The following is a 19,551-nucleotide window of genomic DNA, read 5'->3' on the forward strand; positions in this document are numbered from 1 at the left end:
GTTTGCCAGGTGAGGGGGACTGAGCCTTGGCAAGGTGAAGTGGCCGTAACTCCCAAGGAGCTCAGGCCCAAGGTTCATGTCGTCTCATTTCTGTGTCCACCACCTTTGTCCAAAGATGCTCAGGATACACAGGGAGGGCGCGTCTGGGACCATACAGGAAGGGCAGTTCTGGGAGTAAAGGGATCGGGAAGAGGTGCCCCTTGCCACCAGGTGACTGACTGTTGTGACATCTCTCAGCCTTGGTCTACCTGAGTTTAGCTAATTTTGCCTGAGGCGTGGCAGGCAGTTTGTTTAATCTTAATCTCAATCCTGCACAACGTACATCATTCCTGAGGCCCAAGGGCACAGAGCAGCTGCCTGGGATCTAAGAGGAGAGGCATGAAAGAGGGTTGGCATGCCTGGTTCGAATCCTAGCTCCACCTCTTCTAAGTATGTAGGCACCTAGGACACTGCCCGACACCCAGGAGGCCTGGTTATTCGTTTCCATTCGGACCCTGGAGAGCCTGCGCCCCGCCCGAGGACCGCAGGCTGGCAGGCTGGCTCCAGACAGGCTGCGGCCCGAGGCTGGAAGCAGAGCAGACAGGAGTACGTGGGAGTCCAGGTTGCAGCTGCACACACAACACACTAACTTTATTCACAATGATACAAAAGTAGATTTTTCTAGAAATGTTCTGTGCCAGAGGGAGAGAGTTGAGCAGCACGTGACAAAAGGCAGGGTGTTGGGAGAGGAGCTCTGAGGGGGAGGGCAGGAGAGGGAGGGGCCAGAATGTGGGTCAGGGCGCCAGGACAGCAGGCAGCAGGGGCTGGGGAAGCAGGGGAAGCTGGGTGTGGTGCCCTTCCACCCTGTTCTGTCCACACTGGAGGGTGGGAGGAGGGGGTGTCCCTACAGACATGTTAGGAGCATCCAGGAGAGTGAGAGGTGGGTCAGGGAAGTCAGGCAGGAGGCGGCGTTGGGTGCAGTGACTGCCCACAACTCTCCTCCTGGCTGGCTGCCAGCTCCCCCATGGGACGCCTGGGGCTCCACGTGTGTGAGGCTGAGCAGGCCTGCCCGTCCCCACTTCCCCTACCTTCCTAACACTCCTCTTGGAAGGGCTTTTGCCCAGGAGGGGCCAAAGTGCGGGTGCGGAATGAGGAATGAGTACACAGATAGATGCTCACACAGGCATAGAAGGGACGGAGCCTGGCTGCCCACTGGGGGCCCCGCGGGCTCACTGGGGCAGGGCCTTGAGAATGGCATTCACCTCTTCCGCCACAGCTGTCAGGGCAAATTCAAACTGGTCCTGGGAAGGGCAGTGGGAGGAGGGTCATGGGAAGGCCTGGTCTCTGCTCAGGCCTCCAGGGGCCTTTAGGAAGGGGAGCAGGGAGGTCACTTGGGGGGGGGGGCAGTCTTCCTGGGGGAGGTACACAGCAGGCGGGGAGGCAGGCGGGAGAGGCAGCTGCTGCTGGTTTTCCTGGGGGAAAGGTGGCAGTGAGGGTTGGGGCAGGGAAGAACAGTCACCTTAGAGCGGACCAGGCCAGGTCGCTGGTCACGGACATGCTCCAGGGTGGCGGCGATGTCGATCTCCTTCACTCCTGGGGGCAGGGGGCACAGGGCTGCTCAGGGGGTGTCCAGAGGAGGACAGGACCCAGAAAGTTGGGCCATCCTGGGATGGGAGGCTTGGACAAAGCCTGGGGCTGGGCTGCAGGCACCGTGGGGAAGGTCCTCACCTTTTGCCATGCGGTTCAGTACCATGTCGATGAGGACGTAGGTGCCAGTCCGCCCTGCACCATCACTGAAACAGGAGAGGGCCACAGCCTCGGCTCAGCTCAGGATCCAGCAGATAGGGGGAGGCGGGGAGGAGATATGAAGGCTTGGGGTGGGAGGACACTGGTGGAGCCATTAGAATTGGCTCGGAGAGGGTGTCAGTGAGCCAAGATTGAGGGAACGGTTACAGCACCTGGGCCCGGGGAACTGAGCCCTGAGTTGGAAGCCTGTGGCCTCTGGGGTGTCACTTGGGCAGTGGGCCAATAAGAAAGAAGAGCCTGGGCTCAACCCTAGGGTGGAGGAGGCAGGAGGAAATGGGGTGGGTTTCCAGCTGGTTTTTGTGTAAATGGCCAGATGGTATATATTTCTACCTTTGTGGGTCACGTATAGTCTCTGTTGCTCCTTTTTCTTTTTTCCTCTTTAACCATTAAAAAATGTGAACACCATTCTTAGCTCATGGGCCATTAGAAAACAAGGTAAGCTGAAGATAGCCCCAGGCTGTAGACTGCCGGCAGGCACCCGGGGGACAGGCAGGTGGTGTGCATGGAGATGTGCACAGGGCAGGGCGGAGGGCCAGAGGAGCGAGTTTTAGGAATGCCCCACCTCAGGGCCCTCTGGGCTAGGTCGATCGTCTTGTCCCCTGCCATCCCCATCCCACAGCCCGTCTCCACGCACCTGCAGTGCACAATGATGGGGCAGGAGCGTCCCCGGTAACACTTGTTCACCTTCCTGCAACAAGAAATGGGTGTGAGGGCCAGTGAGCATCAGCAGAGGGAAAGGAAAAGCGAAACACACATCTGTGGACCTCTCTTTCTTTTCTCCCCACAAGCCCAGAACAGAGGAGGGAAGAGGGCTGGAGAGAGGAGTCAGGGCCGAAGGCAAAGAATGAGATGGTGTAGTAGGTAGCACTGGGCTTGCCTTGTCACTTAAAAGCTCTGTGCCCAAACTACACACCTAGAACAACTGATTTTACCTCTTTGAGCCTCAGTGTTCTAACCTGTAAAATGGGGTGATAATAGTAAACTTTTCCTTAGGGTTCTTATGTCTACATGAGATAATCCATGTAAATAACTAAGTGCAAGGTCTAGCACACAGTAGATGCTCAATAAATGTAGTTACTATTAATGATAATACATAATATTAACAGCCACAGCTCCCAGAAGTACAGGGAGGATGGGCTTTTTGATGAGTTCAAAGATGTCTATCTTGCTACATCACTACTCCACCCCTCTGTCCTCCTCAACTGCCCAGACTGACCCCTTCACCACCAGGTTCCCTTCAGTGCTCATCAGCTGTGAGGTCCTATAGCTCTAGGCACAAAGCTCCTTTGACCAGGGCAGGACAGTCCCTCAACCCGAAGCATTATGCTGCTTGCTGCCTATCCCCCTGGATCAGCCTCACCTCAGCACAGGCACTCCATGGTTGGGTCACATTCAGACTTGCGGTCCACTTGGACCTCAGACTCTTCTCTGCTGCCCTCACCACAGCTCACCAAGGAGCAGAGGATTTCTTCTTCCTTTAGTGACCCAGTCTGACTTGCCCTTGCCCATTATAACCTTCTTGCTTTGAGAGTAACCTACAGAATCCTGATACCCGCAATGGGCCAGGAATAGGGAGGACTGTCTTAGGGGTTAACAAATTGTTTCAGGGGAAGATTCCCCCAGACTTGTAGGGGCAAGGTGACTTTGAGTGGCTTTAAAGGAGTCCACATGGTTTTCTAGCACATTGATTCACATGTCAGAGGGCTGGGGCTGAACAGAAGTTGCAGTAGTGGTTCCCAACCATCTAATAATAATGATAATAAAGAGTATTGAGAATTGAGCCTTGCTCTGTGCCAGGCACTTAAACTAGATTTTGCAGACTTTATCCTATTGATTCTTGCCACAACCCACTACAGTACGGCTGGGTCATCACCTCATCTCACAGGTAAGGAAACAGAGGGAGGTCAGTGAACTTGCTCGGGGTCACTTTCTGAGACTTCCCTCTGGCGGACCTTCAGTAAATACAATATTAAATAGCATTTGATTTGTTCTGGGTGCCTAATGCAAACTGAGTTTACATAATTCAGCCTAAAGCAAAGGAACATAACCTTTTAGCTTACCTGGGCAGCCTTAAAATGGGTCCATGTTCTAGAAAGATTTTTAAAATGTGGAAAACAGGAAATAGCTCTGATGCCCCCGCCTTGGTTTTGAGAAGCCAGTGCCTCAGGCCCAATGGGCCCCAGTTAGAAACCATTGTTCTGAGGCTCAGAAACTCTCCCCAGGTCTTCACCCAACTCTGCTCCCCTGCTCTCTGCCCAGCACCTAGAAGCCTCAGGCTAGCCTGGCCAGGGGCGCAGAAGCAGGAGGAGGCCTCGTGCGGGGCAGGCCCTGCCAGTGTGGCAGGCTTCAGCCACCTGTCTGGGGAGAGGAAAGCACAGGAAGCTGAAGCCTGCCTGGTTGTGGTTTAGGTGTCAGGACAGGGTGAGTCCCTCAGCTTCCTGTCCCAGCCCCCACCCCTTTCCACTGAGCCCCCGAGAATCCAGAGATCCTCGGGCACTCCCTTTGATTTGTCCCTTCTCTGTGTCTCCCTAACCCCAGCTCTCCCAGCAGCCTTTGGGGTGGTCCCTGGCCCTGTGTTCTGTCTGTTTGTCCATGCAGCGGCCACACCTGCCAATGATCACTTTTGTGACTATGCAACTGGAGTGAGAATACTAGCTGCAGATCACAAAAATGACACTGGCAGCTGTGTGTGTGTGTGTGTGTGTGTGTGTGTGTGTGTGTGTGTATGTGTGGGGGGGGGGAAGAGAGGGGGACATGGAGACATATAGAGACAAGGGGAAGGGAGGACAGACAAAAGAGGCAGAAATAAATAGAGATGGGAGGGAGGTGAAGAAACAGATGGTTGGGAACAAGAAAGGGTACAGATAGAGAGAAATGGGCTAGAGGGTAAGAGTGAGACAGTGATACAGAGAGATTTAAAAAATAAAGAGGGGGGGGGTGGAGAGGAAAGGGAAGGGAGGGAAAGAGAAGGAAAGTCAGAGGGAACGAGAAATAAAAAATAGAGGCAAAGAGGCAGAGAGGGATAAAGAGGGGAGATGGGCAGGAGGGAGTAAGAGAGAGAGAGGGGACAGCAGACACAGACGTAGTGCCAGAGGCCAGGAAGTGCAGGACAGGAGGAAACCGGAGAGTCAGGAGGCAGGGGCCAAGTAGAGAGAGAGAAGGAGAGGGGAGGAGCCAGAAATAAAGTGAGCCTCTCTTGGGAGAAGTAGGTAAATGAGAAGGAGCTAGACAGAGAGGCAGGGGAGAAAAAGGGCCTGATAGAGAAGAAATGGAGCTGGACCACAGAGGTGGAGGGATGGGCACGGAAAGAGAGCATCAGTCCTGGTTTGGGGCCGTTTGGAAGGGGGAGCTGGAGATGAGGCCAGGCTCTGAGTCAGGGAGGGTCTGTCTCCCAAGGCCAGGAGGATCTGGTGGGCTAGGGGAACGTGGGGAACCCAGCTCCCAGCCCCCTGATCCCCGACTCTTGGGAGCCTCCCTCAGGACGCCCCATTGATCGCCCGGGCCAGCAACATCCAGTGAGCTCACCTGCGGAAGTCCAGCAGGGGCCGAGTGGAGGCCGGAGTGCCCTCTGCCGGCCAGCTGAGGAAGTGGAACTGCGTGAGGGTGCGCGTCTCTTGGGTCTGCACGTTCTTCAGATAGAAGCTCCGCACCAGGAAGTCCTCGCACCAGATGTGCTCAGACACCAGGTTCACCTGCCCAGGAATGGGGTCCGGGTCTGAGCACCTCGGGCCCTTTCCATGTCTGCGTGCTCGCTCCTTGGCTTCTCCAAATCCTCCCAGCCTCATAGGCCCCTTCAAATTCTAAATCCTCAAGACGCTTACCCAACCAGCGGTGCCCGAGAATCCTAGCTGCCTGCGGCACTTACCTACTGCTTAGGACAAACGGTGGCTTTTCCACCCAGACATAACTAGTATGAGCTTCTTGAGGCCAGTTTCTCCCTCCTCTTCCTCACACAGTGTAGGAAAGTGTCTGTGCTACACACAAACTGACATTCTGCAATATTTTCATTTGATTTTTTTTCTTTATGAGCAAGACCAATACAAAAACTTTTTTTAAAAAAGCTATTGAGTGTTCCTCTGGTGATGAAAAGCTACCATCCAGTGCTCATCTGGCGACGAGGAGCTTCTGTGGTGCTCTTGGTGTCTCCTGTCATACAGGGGACCCTCCCATTGGTTGGGAATTGGTTCTTCCTTCCCCTGCTTTGCCTCAGTTCCCTACCGGTCCTCTCTCCTAAAGGAAAAGTTCGTTCCTATTTTTCATAAGCCACATGTGACTAATGGTATTTATTTCTTCACTTTGGCTTCCAGGGAGCTCAGAGCTAAGTTGGGCTTAACTGAAGTAGGTCTTAATCATGGTCTTTGGGCATACTTCTCTGTCTTTTGGCTCTTAACTTCTTGCCTCAGTTTCAGCAGTTTTATAGTTTTACTAGAGACCTGGTGCACGAATTTGTGCATGGGTGGGGTCCTTCCACCTAGCCAGCAATTGAGCTCATCAAGGACGGCTGGCCAGGGGGAGGGACCATGGGAGGTTGGCTGGCCGTGGGAGGTTGGCTGCATTGAGTGTCTGCCCCCTGGTGGTCAGTGCATGTCACAGCAACTGGTTGAAATGGTTGCTTAGGCTTTTATATATATAGATTTCTGTAACTGTTATGATAAGTCCTTAACAATGCTTCTGGGCCCTGAACTGTATGTGAATATATGTGTGTATGCATATGTATGTGTATATACCTCTAATATTCATACATGTATGAATGCTTATCATCCACGTTCCCCACTCCCATTGTCCCCTATCCGTGGGGTCCTGCTGACCTCATATATGTGGTAGAGGGAGGAGCCCTCGTCTGGCCAGTAGCGATCACACTGCTTGACACCGTCCTCTACCAGTGGGGTCAGCATGACGATGACAGTGCAGCCACTCTCCCACACCATCTAGGGACAGAGACTCAGTAAGCTCCATTCTAAACTCACTGGGACCTGGAGAAGCCCTCCCTCCAAGAACCCACCTGCCAGAAGTCTGCAATTGTATGGGACAGCGGGCCCTGTGTGGCTATGTAGGCTGGCATCCGAGGGTCGTGCTCAATCTGGGGGCCGGGAAGATACACCATGAGCCAGAATGGGACATGCCTCTGTGGAAAGGGTTGGCCAAAGGGAGCAGGCCAGGGTCTGGGAAAGCCTGAGAACCCCCCATTTCCATGTTAGGATATCAGGCCCCACAATTCCAGGGCCTCAGGTGGGGTGGGTGGTGATCATACCGGAATGGAGCTTATGGGAAAAGAATTAAAATGGGGTAGAGGTGGGGGCAGGAGCCAGGACCACTTACAATGGGGCTGGCGTTGATGTAATCACTCCGAGAAGGGCTGCTCTCCACCTTCAGCTTGATGCGGGCGTGATCATCTGCACAGACCCCGCATCCCACCCCAGGTGCCCCTCCAGTTATTGGGGTCCTGGCATCTCTGCCTCTCAGCTTGAACCAGGAGCCCAGCCTCTTCCCCCAAGCCCTCCAGAACGCCCAGCAGAGAGAGGTCAGCCAGCAGGGCTCACTCACAGGGCAGGAAGTCTGGGTGACGATTCTTTTTGATGTTGCCCTCCCCCTGGGCAGTGGCACAGGTGTTGGGCTCTGCCTGGTAGGCACACAGAGCCTGCCACTCCTGGGCCAAGCGATCCCGGTTCCGAAGGTGGTCCTCCATGTATGCCTGCGGGGACACCACAGCCTGGCTCTGGGCCACTCTGTCAGCCCTGCTTCTCCCACCATCCTGCCCCTCACCCTTCTGGGCCCAGGCTGGTCCTGACCAGAATCATGTGTCCCGTGGAGATGTCCATGTTGGCCTGGGCGGGCTCCTCGCACCAGGACGGGGTGCTGCTGTGGGAGCTGGGGCTGGCCTGGGCCGCATCACTGAACTGGGAGGACACGCTGCTCACCCGCGAAGGCTCTGGTGGACCCTCTGCCCGGCTGAACAGGGACTTTGTGGCCATGTGCTGGCGGCACAGGTCCTGCAGAGGAAGGATCCAGAGGGATGCAAGGGTTGCCTGAAGCTTTTCAACAGGGTCCTGCATTCAATTCTGGGTCCCTAGGCTCATCCTTGATTGATTTTGAATGACACCATCTCCTTTGGGGTGGAGCTCCCTGCCCTGGCCCTTGTCCTTTTGGGGGCTGTTCTGCATGGTGGTGCCTATGACTACCTCAGATATTACAGAGTGGGATCCCAGAACCCCAGAACTGTAGAACTGGGAAGAACTTAGGGACCACCTGCTTCCTAGTCCAACCCATTCAAAACACTCCCCCTGGGGCTCCTCCAGCACCTCCCAAACATTCCGAGGGATGGGCACTCACTCCCCACCCAACTCCCCACCCTCATCCCAGGTGAGACCCAGGCTCCCAGGCCCCTTCCATTCCCTCTCCTCTACAAGCTTCTGGGGCTACGCACCTGGTACTCAAATGTGGTGTCGCCATGGGCCCCCTCAGGTCCCAGGGCTGCCAGGCGCTCCTTGTCCCGCTTCCGAGCATGCTGCCGCACACACAGAGCCACGGCCAGCGCCACCAGCAGCCCGGCCACACCCACCAGGGCCACCAGAGTCAGCAGCACTGAGCGCATGGGAGAGGTGCTGCGGGCCTGTCGGGGAAGGACTGCAGCTGCCTCCTCTCTCTGTGGGAACAAGGTAGAATCGAGGGGGGCAATGCTGGGGAGAGATTTAGGAGCTGCTTCTCACCCCTGTCCCGTGCCACACTCCTGCTAAGATAACTCCTGAGGCAAAGCTGGGCACAGAGGCATGGTGGCACAGGCAGAAGGGCTCAGATGGACCCCAAATCCTCCTTCTCAGTCCCCGTGAGACCAACTCAGCCACACTACCCTACTCGAGGCTTAGTGGGTGACCCCACCAGGAGTCCTTGCAGTTAAAAATGGAACCAGAGAGGTGGAGAGACAACCCAAGGAATCGAATGGACTGTGAGGCATCAGTGCTGGATGAAGAATCGAAATGTAGTTTGAGTTTAATGTTTTTCTGTGCAAGGTTGTCCCTTGGAATTTAGAGATTGCTCCGAAGGCTATGTGCTTTCCACTAGTTCTTGCCAAGCATGCTGCCTTCCTATGTATGGAAGGCTGGTCCTACAGGGAGGAGCCACTGGGGCCATCTGCTGGCCAGAAAAAAAAACTGCATGGGGAAGGGCTGCTTTGGAGAAGTCGGTGAGCCAGCCAAGTTTATTCAAGGGTTCAGCTTCCCGTTCTCCTGTCAAGTTTGCCTCCATCTCTTGTGGGAAACGTGAGCCCTCTGGGGCTTTGACTGATTGTGCAGTTAGCTCGTACCTGTCCCACTCCTGTCTGCAAGATCTGCAGCCCTGTCTGTGCTTCCAGTTCAGACTTCACCAGCCCTACAGGGAGGACATAGGTCAGGCTCTCTCCAGCCCCATGTGGTCCCCACCTCATGTCATGCTATGCCAGTTGGCAGGTGGAGCTCATGTGGACTTGGACTATTTCAAAGGGAGCATCCATCATGCGCCTGGGTATATCCTACTAGGGCTGGGGCTGGGGCCAGGCAGGATTTACCAGCTTGCTGGGTCACATCAGCCAGAGACAGGTTCTGTTCATTGTGCCGGATGCGGAAGGTGAGAGCTGGTCCCACCACACTGCCGAATAGGAGCTAAGTTACTGCCTCACCCACCATAGACTCAAGACTCTGAAAGAGAGGCCAGCTCTGACCCTCTTCCAATTAGAAAATGGGGTTGGAGCCAATCAGAGATGCCCTACAAGGGTATCTGAAGCCAGGGAGACACTGGATGAGGCCCGCAGCAGGGCTAGTTGTGGCTGTACCTTCAATGTATCTGGGAGCATCTCTTACCCTACCTTGGACTCTTCCCCTCCTCCCTTGAGCTCCTCCAGCCACCTCCCCACTCAAGCCACCTGCCTCCCCAGCCTGATACCAGCCCCACCTGATGTTGATGAAGCTGCCCGAGGACATGTGCACATGCTCAGCCAGGATCTCCAGCAGCTTCACTCCTACAGCCAGACTCAGGGGCCTGGAGGTGGGCAGCAGGCAGAGGAAGAGGTGGAAACTCCCTTGGCCACTTTGCTGAAAAAGGCTACCTCCAAGGGTGCAGAGCAGCCCACCCCCCTGTCTGCTTCCCATGTGGATTTCTACTCTCTGCTTCCTGCCAGGCAAGCCAGCCCAACCCCCAGGGGACTGGAAGGCTTCCCCAGGCTGCAGCCCTTACTTCTGGTCAGTGACAATGTAACCATACTCCTCTGCTGATGGCCGAGCTGAAGGCTGCCCCGCCACCGTGGGCTGGCTCGGGCCCAGTGGACTTTTCTTCTCCATCAGGACAGGCATGGCAGGGGGGCCAGCAGCTTTGGGGGGCTCAGAGCTCAGCACCTGCTGGGCTTTAGCGGAGGTGGGGTGGGCAGTGGGGTATCCAGGCAGGGAGGGTGTAGGCAGGGAGGGTGCAGGCTCTGCTGCATCTCCCTGCACCTGCTCCTCCATTGTCTGTTTAGAAGAGATGATAAAAGTATGGTCTCTGTATAGTGGAAGGACTGGGGGTGGGTTTGGGCTGGGGGTCTATACCCTGGACCTTGAGCTTCCTGCAGTGGTGCTTAGGACTTGTTTCTTTCTGTATCCCCAGGGCTCAGTGCAGGTTTAGGCACAGAGAGGGCACCCAAAAAAGTAAGCCAAGTAGATGAATAAATGAAGGATTGAATGAGTGGAACCTGATCTGTGATAATCCACAGGATGGGGCTGGAGTGGGGGGGATCTGGGGAGCGTGGTTAGGGTAGGTAGACGGTGAATAGGCAGGCAATAGTTTTTAGACTCTGATTTAGCCACAGAATCTTAGACATGAAACAGATAGAGCTCCTCAAGTTCCAAGAGCACTAGGAACCTGCCCGCTCACAGCGCCCCTCTTCCCCTAGGGCTCCTCAGAGCATGGTCTCAAATGATTGTATTGAAAAAAGCAGTGAATCAAGAAATGCTAGCTTCTAGTCTGAGCTCTGCCATCAACTTGAGGTGAAACTTAGGCAATGACTATGGGCCTCAGTTTCCCCAAAATGAGGGGTTGGAGAATACAGATTCTGGGTCCTGATCCTGAGGTTTGGATTTCAGCAAGAGGGTTTGCTGCCGTGGGGCACTTATGAATCAGAGAGGTAATGGGAACTCACTTTCTTGATGTCAGCTCCAATGTTTACAATCCCTCCTGTGGAGACAGGGAAAACAAGACTCTGGGCAAAGGGCCAGGGCCAAGGCCAAGGTCCACACAACACAGATGGGAGGAAGGGCCAGAGGCCTGAGCCTGTTACACCTGCAGTGGCCTCTTTCCTCTCAGTCAGTGACCAAGACTCTATCATTGGTCTCATCTTTAGCCTGGCCTCATGTCTCTGTGCTTCTTTTTTTTAATTGATGTCATAGAGGAAGGGAGAGGGAGAGACAGAAACATCAATGATGAGAGAGAATCATTGATCAGCTGCCTCCTGCTCAACCCCTACTGGGGATCAAGCCCACAACCTGGGCATGTGCCCTTAGTCGGAATCGAACCTGGAACCCTTCAGTCCGCAAGCCGATGCTCTATCCACTGAGCCAAACTGGCTAGGGCTCTGTGCTTCTTTCTTAATTGTTTTATTAACTTTTCCCTCTGTCATTGGCCACACCGCTCAAAACTATTTGTGCAGTCCACCCTCTACGCATACATATTGCCTTCTTTGAATTGGCCATGACCCTCTTTAGGTCTTCATTATCATCCACCTACCTTTCCCAGTGTCTCCTGATTCCTGCTCACACCTCCTATTGACTTCTTTTTCCATTACTTCCACCCGCTAGTCCTTTTCTGGTCTAACCCCTCAGCTCATCACTGCACCCCCTTGCTCCCTGCCCTTTGCTGGCAATGACTCCATGTCTCAAAAGAACTCTGACCCTGACCCTGACCCTTCCCCTCTAGGCTGCTACATTTGGTCTTGAGAGGTGGGGCACGAGACCATTGCTAGTCTCTCTGCCTGAACACTCACCCGGATTTCGTCCTGCACCCTTGGGCAGCAGCTGCAGCAGGGTCGAGAGAGTGGAGAGCTGCTCAGGGGTCAGCTGACGCAGCTCCACTTTGTAGCCCGCCAGCACAGCTGCCAGTCTCTGCAGAGTCACATCTGCTGGGAGCCAAACACAGAGCTAAAGGCTGGTGGCAATATGGACTTGTAGGACTCAGATGTGTGAGTTGGGGGTAGGAGGGGACTAGCATATTTAAGAGGTTTTTCTCAAACACCAAGGCACTAATGTCCTCCCCTTCCAGCCCTTGTCCACACTTTGGGGGAAAGACCTTCCTGGGGCCAAGACCAAACTTAGGCCCACCATGGACACCTAGACTCTCCATCTGAAAGTCATGTCAGCTCCCCCCCACACTGTATCCACACTGTCTACCTAGTGCCTGGCATAGATCGGGTTATCAGTAAACATTAGTTCAATGTATGAATGGCTTTAAAGACAAATTAACAAGTACAGGGAGAGTCAGGATAGACCCCCCCCCCCTGCCCCGCCCCCAAGCAGCTCTATAGGCAGATGCTGAGGACTCTGTTACCTGGCTGCTCTGCTGGGGAAGGAGGCTTCTCCCTGAGACCCTCCAGTCCTTCCTCCTCATAGCCTTCTGAGGAGTCCTCTGCCTGGCTGCTGTCCCCTTGTGCTGGCAAGTTTGGTGCCCGGGCCCTGCTGGGCACTGGCAGCTCCTGGGCCAGGTAGAGCAGACCTGATTCCTGGAAAAGCTGAGCAGGTGAAGGCCCTGGAGGGTCCCCATAGGAGTGTCCAGGGTGAGCCCCAAACATGCCTTTGGGGGTAGTTCTGCTGAAGAGGGCAGGGGGTTCAGCCTTGGACAGGGGGCCAACACTGACCATCCCTGGGGAGCTCTCTGAGTCCCGGGAACCATCGCGGGAGCCAAACTGTGGAAAACCAGAGGTGCAAGTGAGAGCAGACATCAGGGCTGGGGGGTTGGGGCGGGGGTGGGGCAGTGTGTAGGGCTCACCTGATGGAACAGGTAGGGCTGCAGCAGGGTAGCTTCATAACTCAGGGCAGGGTGAGGGGGCTGTGGGGACAGCAGCAGATTCTCCAAGAGCGGGGGCAGCAGCTCAGCCTGCAGAGGGGACAGGGAGGAGCCAGCCCCAGCCCCATCTCCACCTGCTGGAGGTCGAAGCAGTCGGTGTGGGGCTGCAGGGGCGGGACGAGTAGGGATGCCCTGTAAAAGCAGTTCCTCAGCAGGACCAGGTCTCCTGGGCACCAAGGCAGATCTGGGGAGGAAAGCAAAGTGTGGGGGGGAGGGGGAGGAGGTTGGTGTGGGGCAAGGGCATACGGAGCCTACAAGGCAGAGCCGATGGGGCCAGACAGGCTCAGGAGTTTAGAGTGAGGCTGACCTCTTACAAAATGAGGCAGGCTCAGGGAAGGAGAGAGTAGCATGGGGAAGGCCAGAAGGCCAAGCCTGGGGAAGAAGTTATACTAGTAGCCTCCCTGGTAAGCCTGGGTCCCTGAAACACAGGGGCAGAAGCTAAGGAAATGTGAGGCTAGGGATGGAGAAGGGGAGAACAGCAGCAGGGGAAGGCAGCCTGGAGCCTGTCTAGATGAACCGTGGCTGCACTGCCCCATTGCCCCTGTGTGCATGTCCCCACTCCTGACTCTCCATGTAGGTTCAAATATTCAATACTCTGCACCCCTGCCCCACTCTGCCTTCTTCAAAATGGTATCATCATCTGTGCCCCATGCCCTCATTTCCTTTCCTCTCCTTTACAGGGTCTGAACAATGCCTTCAGAGGCCCTTAGCACACAAAAATGACAGTATAACTACCATATACAATTCCACACAGTAATGAGACTGAACATTAAACAACTTCAGTCCAATAAAATTCTAATTTTTCCAGGATGACTATTTTGATGCTTCTTTTAAAATACCAAATATCCAAGTTTTTACAACATTTAAAAAATACCTCTGTTTTGCTGGATCCCTGGGGATGAACTCAGCTCCTACCGGGTATATGACCATTCCTGAACTTCTTGTACCCATACCTCAGCCTGCTGACCTTGGCACCCATGTCCCTCCTCCCTCCCTCTGTCCACCAGCAAGACCACAGACCCACCAGCCTTATGGTGCTAGTGGTTGAGAAATAAAGCCTACCTGTCCCTTGGGTGGGGCTCAGGGGGGCGAAGCCTGGGGATGCGTTCCATCTCCTGGGAGATCACATACTGGGTGAGGTCATCATGCCAGGACAATCCTGCCAGGGGACAGGATAGGGTAAGGTTGGCTCAGCACTGTCTGAGGGTCCAGTGACAGGGGCCAGTAGAGATCTCCACTGTACCCCTCCTTGCAGTGTATTGAGTTTGGCAGAGCAGGAGCAGTGGAGAGGTCCGGAGACCTGGTGGGTGATCTGAGCTGTCCTCCTCCCACCCTCAGGAACAGATTTTGGAGTCAGACTGCCTCCAAACCTAAGACTAGGTTTCAGTCCTCTGCCACTCACTAATTGTGTGACCTCGGGCAATTTGCTGAAATTTTCTGAGCCTCAGTTTTCTCATCTGTAATATGGGGGTTTATACCTCCTAAGATTGTTGTGATAATTACAATAGCACAATATAAAATGGTTAGAATAGTACCTGTCACATAGTGAACTTTCAATAAATGCTATTATCATTATCATAATTATTATTTCTATTCTTCTTTTTGTTAATCCTGAACCTTAGTTTTCTTTTTTCCAGTGGCTTCTTCTAGAAGCCTCCTCTGGATTCCTTCAGAGAGTCTAAGTGTGAAGAGCCCATCTCTAGGGTCCCACCCCACTCCTGTCTTGCTTCCTTGTCCAGCAAGGCCTGGAAAGGTGTGGCTCTAAGAATGGGTGTGATAGAAACGTTTCATGAGAGAAATCCTTGAGTCAGGTGGCCCCTCACTTCCCCACCCTTATCAAATCAAGTTCCAGCCTCTCTCCTCCAGTGCACACAGACCTCACCTTGGGACATGAGCTGTCGGAGCACACCTTGTAAGCGTTGAAGAACTGGGGACGTGACTTGCAAAAGGGGCCGAGCCTGCCCCACTCCCACCTGGCACTGTCCAAATAAGCCATCTAAGAGCAGAAAAGCTGTGTTAATACAGGATGTGAACAAAAAGCCTTTCAAAGTCCAGGTTGCAAATGGGCAGGACTCTCCACATCTCCTCTCTTGGCTTCCGAGAGGTCTGCTCCTCCAGGCTACTTGCCCTGCTGCCCAAGCCCAGTACCCCGTCTCCTTTCTAGGCCTCCCCCCAAGTCTTTATTGTGCCCCCCCATCTTGTAAATCCTATACCCAGGCCTCACCCTGAATACAGACTTCGAGGTGAGAGCAGAGTCTACGGTCAAACAGACAGCCTGTAGAGAGACAGGTGAGCAGAGGTTCAGACAACCACACATAGAATAGTCAGATGAATGGACAGGCTGGGAAAGAGAGAAGCAGATGGGTCCACTTTTCCATCCTAAAGAAGAGAAGGGAAGAGGCCTAGAATTCTTAAGAGAAGGAAACACAGCGTCTGGCTTTGGGTTTTAAGCATCTGTGAGTCTTGGATCCTTTCCCTAAAGGTTCAGTTTGCTTAACTGAATGATGGGGAAAAGGAGCTTTCCATGTGCATGGGCGTGGGGTCATACACTTCTGTTCTCATAGAATTACCATGGGGGAGTTTGGGGCCAAATTCTGAGAAAAGGGGGGTTTTCCTCCCCAAATCTCCAAAAGCATCCTGACTATGATAGCCCGGGACTCAGAAGCGGTAAAAACCCTCGCACATCTCCCCTCTGCGTGGGAAAGGGGAAAGGGTGGGGTGACTTTAAGGCAGTGCTCCCCACTCTCGGTGGCCCCGGTTCTTTGGCGCTGTCCGCGGTGCTGAAGCCTGGAGCCTGGAGCCGTGGAGGGCTTGCCTGGAAGCAGTTATGGGAAGGGAGGGGTGACACGGCGAGGAGTCTCCACGGGACCTGACCCCTCCACCGCTCGCTCCAGCCTTCATCTACCATCCTACCAACACGGCGCCACAGGAAGTATCCTTCATTTGCCTCCAAGCCCGTGGTGAAGGAGGACGCCAGACGGCTAGGCTGCACCCCTTCTCCCACGAGCCCCTAACCCCCACCCTCCCCCGGCCCATGAGTCAGCGCTGACTGTCTCTGTCCGAGATGTGAGTCAGCACTGGGCCAGGCTGTGGGGAAGGGGATGGGAGAAGACCCTTCCCTCTTCACCCTCTTCTGCCCCCCTCCCCCAGCTGTCGCCCTCTTGTCGGAGATCAGAACACAGCAATCGGGCTCTCTGGGCACAAAGAGAAACCCCGACTGTCCCCTTGGCCTGATTTTCTACAGGGAGCGGGGGCTCCTAAGCTCGGGCCCCGACGCCTGCCTCCCGGAGATCAGGATGCCCCCCCCCTCCTCCTACCCCCCTCGCCACCCCTCAGCACCGGTCGCCACTTGGGCGCCTCGGCACGACTTGCTTCTCCCGTGGACTTGGAGCCTGTCTATAAGTCCTCTGTCCACACGCACCCCTGGTCCTCCCCCCAAACCCGCGATCTTCCCCTGAGACCACTTCTCTAAGGTCCCGCCCCGTATTCCCAGCCCTGCCTCCAGGCCTACGCCCCTTTCCTGTCTGACGCCCTCTTGTCTTCCTCATCTCGCCAGGCCTCCCCCTACCCGACTCCACACAGATTCTACCCGAGATCCCCACCTTGGAGACACTTCCCCGCACCCCGCACTGAGTTTTGCTCCCGGCACCATACTCCTCCACCCCGGCTCCCCCCTTTCCTCCTGACCGTGAGCACTAATGGCGCTGCAGCCTCCCGGGCGGCAGCTCAGCAGCAGGAGGCAGAGGAGCACCCGGAGACCTCCGGATCCTCCAGGACCCCCAGGCCGCCGCGGGCGCCGCATCCTTCCCGGCTCCGCGCGCTTGCTGCCCAGCCTGAGCTGCAGCGACGCCGGCGGGAGCCGGCCGGAGGGTCCAAGGCGGGGCCTGCCACTCCCCACCCACCTACGAGGCGGGGTCTACACGCCCCTCTCGCTGCAACTTGGCCAACCCCGGGCGGGCAGTGACGACATCTCCGCCCCCGGCTCTTACGCTTAGCTGATTTGCGTCATACGTGGCGTAAGAGCACTGTTTTAGCAGGGGACCTACCCACCCATCCCTCCTCCACCAAATATGTGCCTCACGAGAATTCCCACTTGGCTCTCTCCCTGACGACATATGCTTTTCCCTAAAGACCACCGCCTCTATTTCCCAGCCACAGGGCTGGCAAAAAGGGTTATAGCTGGAGGGGGACCAGGAAAGATACGCGAGCGGGGGAGCATAAAGTGACCACAAAGGTATCTAAATTAAGAGCGGGAACGGTTCTCTGTGTGCGCCTCGATTCCAGTGCTTGCAATGCCACCTACTGAGGGTATAACTTTGGGCAAGTCGCTTAACCTCTATTCGCCCTTTCCTGATCTGTGAAATGGAAGTGCTGATAGCACCTCGCTCGTGTGGATCGCTTGAACAATGATTGCACGGTCACATACTAAACACTTGGTGCATACTTGCTTTCCTTTTTAGCCTTGACTCTCCTTTCTTTCGCCCTCTTCCACCCGGAGTCTATTAAAAAAATGGCCCATCTGCAAAATACTGTATCTCCCATTGTTCCACATCTCTCCACATTCACTATCCTGTCTAAACCACTGTGCTCTTTCCTCGCGACTGCTGCAGCAATCATCTAACGACTGTTCGGCTTCCACTTTTGTCACCCAATGAGCTAGGGAGTGAGCTTTCTAAAGTTCAAATTTGATCACTTTACTCTCTTGCTTTTCAGTAAAAACTTTCTAAAATACAAAAAAATGATAGTAGTGCATAGTAAACACTCATGCACTCACCATCTAGACTTAACAGTTATTGGTATTTTGTCGTATTTGCTTCTTTTTAGTACTTAAAAGTAAATAATACACATTTTCCTTATAAATGTTTCAATATGCAACTCCAAGAAATATATGTTCTCATAATCAAAATGCTATTATGACATCCAATAAAAATTTCAATAATGTCCACTATTATTTGATGCTCAGTTCATATTCAAAGTTCTCAAATTGTGTTTTAAAATGCCCCTTTCAGCTGTTTTGTTCAAAATAGGAGTCATAGACCCCCATTATGTTTGGTTTATTTTCTTAATTCTGTTCAATTAGCATAGACAGAGTTCCTCCCCTTCCCCATCTCCAATTTTTAATATTTTTGTGTTGAAGAGATGAGGTCAGCTTTTCTTCTGACTTTGTCTGTTTATTTCCTCATGATATACTAGTATTTCCCCTGTATATATATTTCCATTTTATTTCCTATAAACTGGAAGTTATGCCTAAAGTATTGATGGGATCAAATCTAAAAAAAAATTTTTATTTTAAAAATATATTTTATTGATTTCTTACAGAGAGGAAGGGAGAGGGATAGAGAGTTAGAAACATTGATGAGAGAGAAGCATTGATCAGCTGCCTCCTGCACACCACCTACTGGGGATGTGCCTGCAACCAAGGTACATGCCCTTGGCCGGAATCAAACCTGGGATCCTTCAGTCCACAGGCCGACGCTCTATCCATTGAGCCAAACCAGCTAGGGCAAGTCTAAAAAAATTTTTAAAGCAAAATGCTTTATAGGTGATGATGTATGCTTCCAATTGAATAATTTGCAGAGGAGAGTTGACATAGCTTTATTTCATTTTTACTTTAAAAAATGTGACTACTAGAAATTTTAAACTTACATATGTAATGATATATTATATTTCTACTGGACAACCACTGACTTTAAAAATTCTTTCTTTTCCATTCTCATCAGAACAGACAGCTGGAAGAAGTTTGTATTCACATAGCAGCAGAGACAGTGTATTCACACTGTCTTCAGCTGTAAGGAAGAGTTTATAGATAATCTTTTTAAAAAAATCCTCACCCAAGGGTATTTTTTCCATTGATTTCTAGAGGGGGTGAAAGGGAGGGAGGAGATGGAGAAAGAAATGGAAGGGAGGGAGGAGGGAAAGAGAGATAAAAACATCAACATGAGAGAGACACATTGATTGGTTGCCTCTCCCAGGCATCCCTACCAGGGCTGGGGAACCTGCAACTCAGATAGGTGCCCTTGACCAGGAATCCAATCTGTGACCCTTTGGTCCCTAAGCTGACGCTCTAACCATTGAGAAAAACCAGCCAGGGCAATAGTCTTAATTTAATGTATTAAATGTACCACATTTTACTTTATTTTTAGCACTTTTGCTTCCTTTTTAAGAAATCTTTTCCAACCATTAGGACATGACGTTATTATCTCATACTACCTTCTAATTGCATCATCACAAAGTTTTGCAAAGTAGGAGTTCAGGAAAGTGAAATAAAACCATCAAATGGCTTAAAGCTTTGGAATAAACTTCATTGTTTAATTCTTTACATTGGCCAATAATCTCCCTGGATTCTATTTGTGTGTATGTTTTAAGTTATGAATAAAAGTAAATTTTTCTTCCACAAGGGTACCCAATGGTTCCTGAACTACTTATTGAAAAGACTACCCTCTCTTCTCTGCCATCTTTATTATAAATAAAATGTCCACATTGCATGTCTATCTCTGGGCCCTTTGTCTCATAGATCTACCTGTCTATCCTTTCATCAATACCAAACTTTTAAAATTACTGTAGCTTTATACTGAGTCTTGATATCAGAGCAAATGATCCCATCTCCTTTTCAAAATTATTTTTTATCATATTTACTTTTTTTTAAAAATATATTTTATTGATTTTTTACAGAGAGGAAGGGAGAGGGATAGAGTCAGAAACATCGAT

At 52.8% G+C, this 19,551-nt stretch overlaps 1 protein-coding gene across 3 annotated transcripts; it reads right to left on the minus strand.

Moving 5' to 3' along the window:
- Positions 1-609: 609 nt before the first annotated feature.
- Positions 610-16,662, minus strand: PTPRN (protein tyrosine phosphatase receptor type N). Of its 3 annotated transcripts, none has more exons than XM_036319218.1 (24): positions 16,531-16,662; positions 15,068-15,118; positions 14,726-14,839; positions 13,906-14,002; positions 12,766-13,027; positions 12,635-12,682; positions 12,328-12,499; positions 11,768-11,899; positions 10,928-10,962; positions 9,991-10,259; positions 9,709-9,795; positions 9,326-9,405; positions 9,086-9,150; positions 8,210-8,428; positions 7,575-7,775; positions 7,330-7,477; positions 7,105-7,178; positions 6,788-6,865; positions 6,594-6,713; positions 5,311-5,477; positions 2,420-2,473; positions 1,708-1,772; positions 1,499-1,572; positions 610-1,280 (listed from the first exon to the last, which is right to left on the minus strand). In XM_036319218.1, the coding sequence occupies exons 1-24, from the start codon at positions 16,643-16,645 to the stop codon at positions 1,209-1,211; spliced, it is 2,799 nt and encodes a 932-aa protein (XP_036175111.1). In that variant the 5' UTR covers positions 16,646-16,662; the 3' UTR covers positions 610-1,208. The 3 variants fall into 3 exon arrangements, with proteins under 3 accessions (XP_036175111.1, XP_036175110.1, XP_036175109.1); XM_036319217.1 differs by having other exon boundaries at positions 12,328-12,508; XM_036319216.1 differs by having other exon boundaries at positions 12,328-12,682.
- Between the last annotated feature and the right edge of the window lie 2,889 nt (positions 16,663-19,551).

Source organism: Myotis myotis, unplaced genomic scaffold (genome assembly GCF_014108235.1).
Source record: "Myotis myotis isolate mMyoMyo1 unplaced genomic scaffold, mMyoMyo1.p scaffold_m19_p_8, whole genome shotgun sequence".
Classification (NCBI taxonomy): Eukaryota; Metazoa; Chordata; class Mammalia; order Chiroptera; family Vespertilionidae; genus Myotis; species Myotis myotis.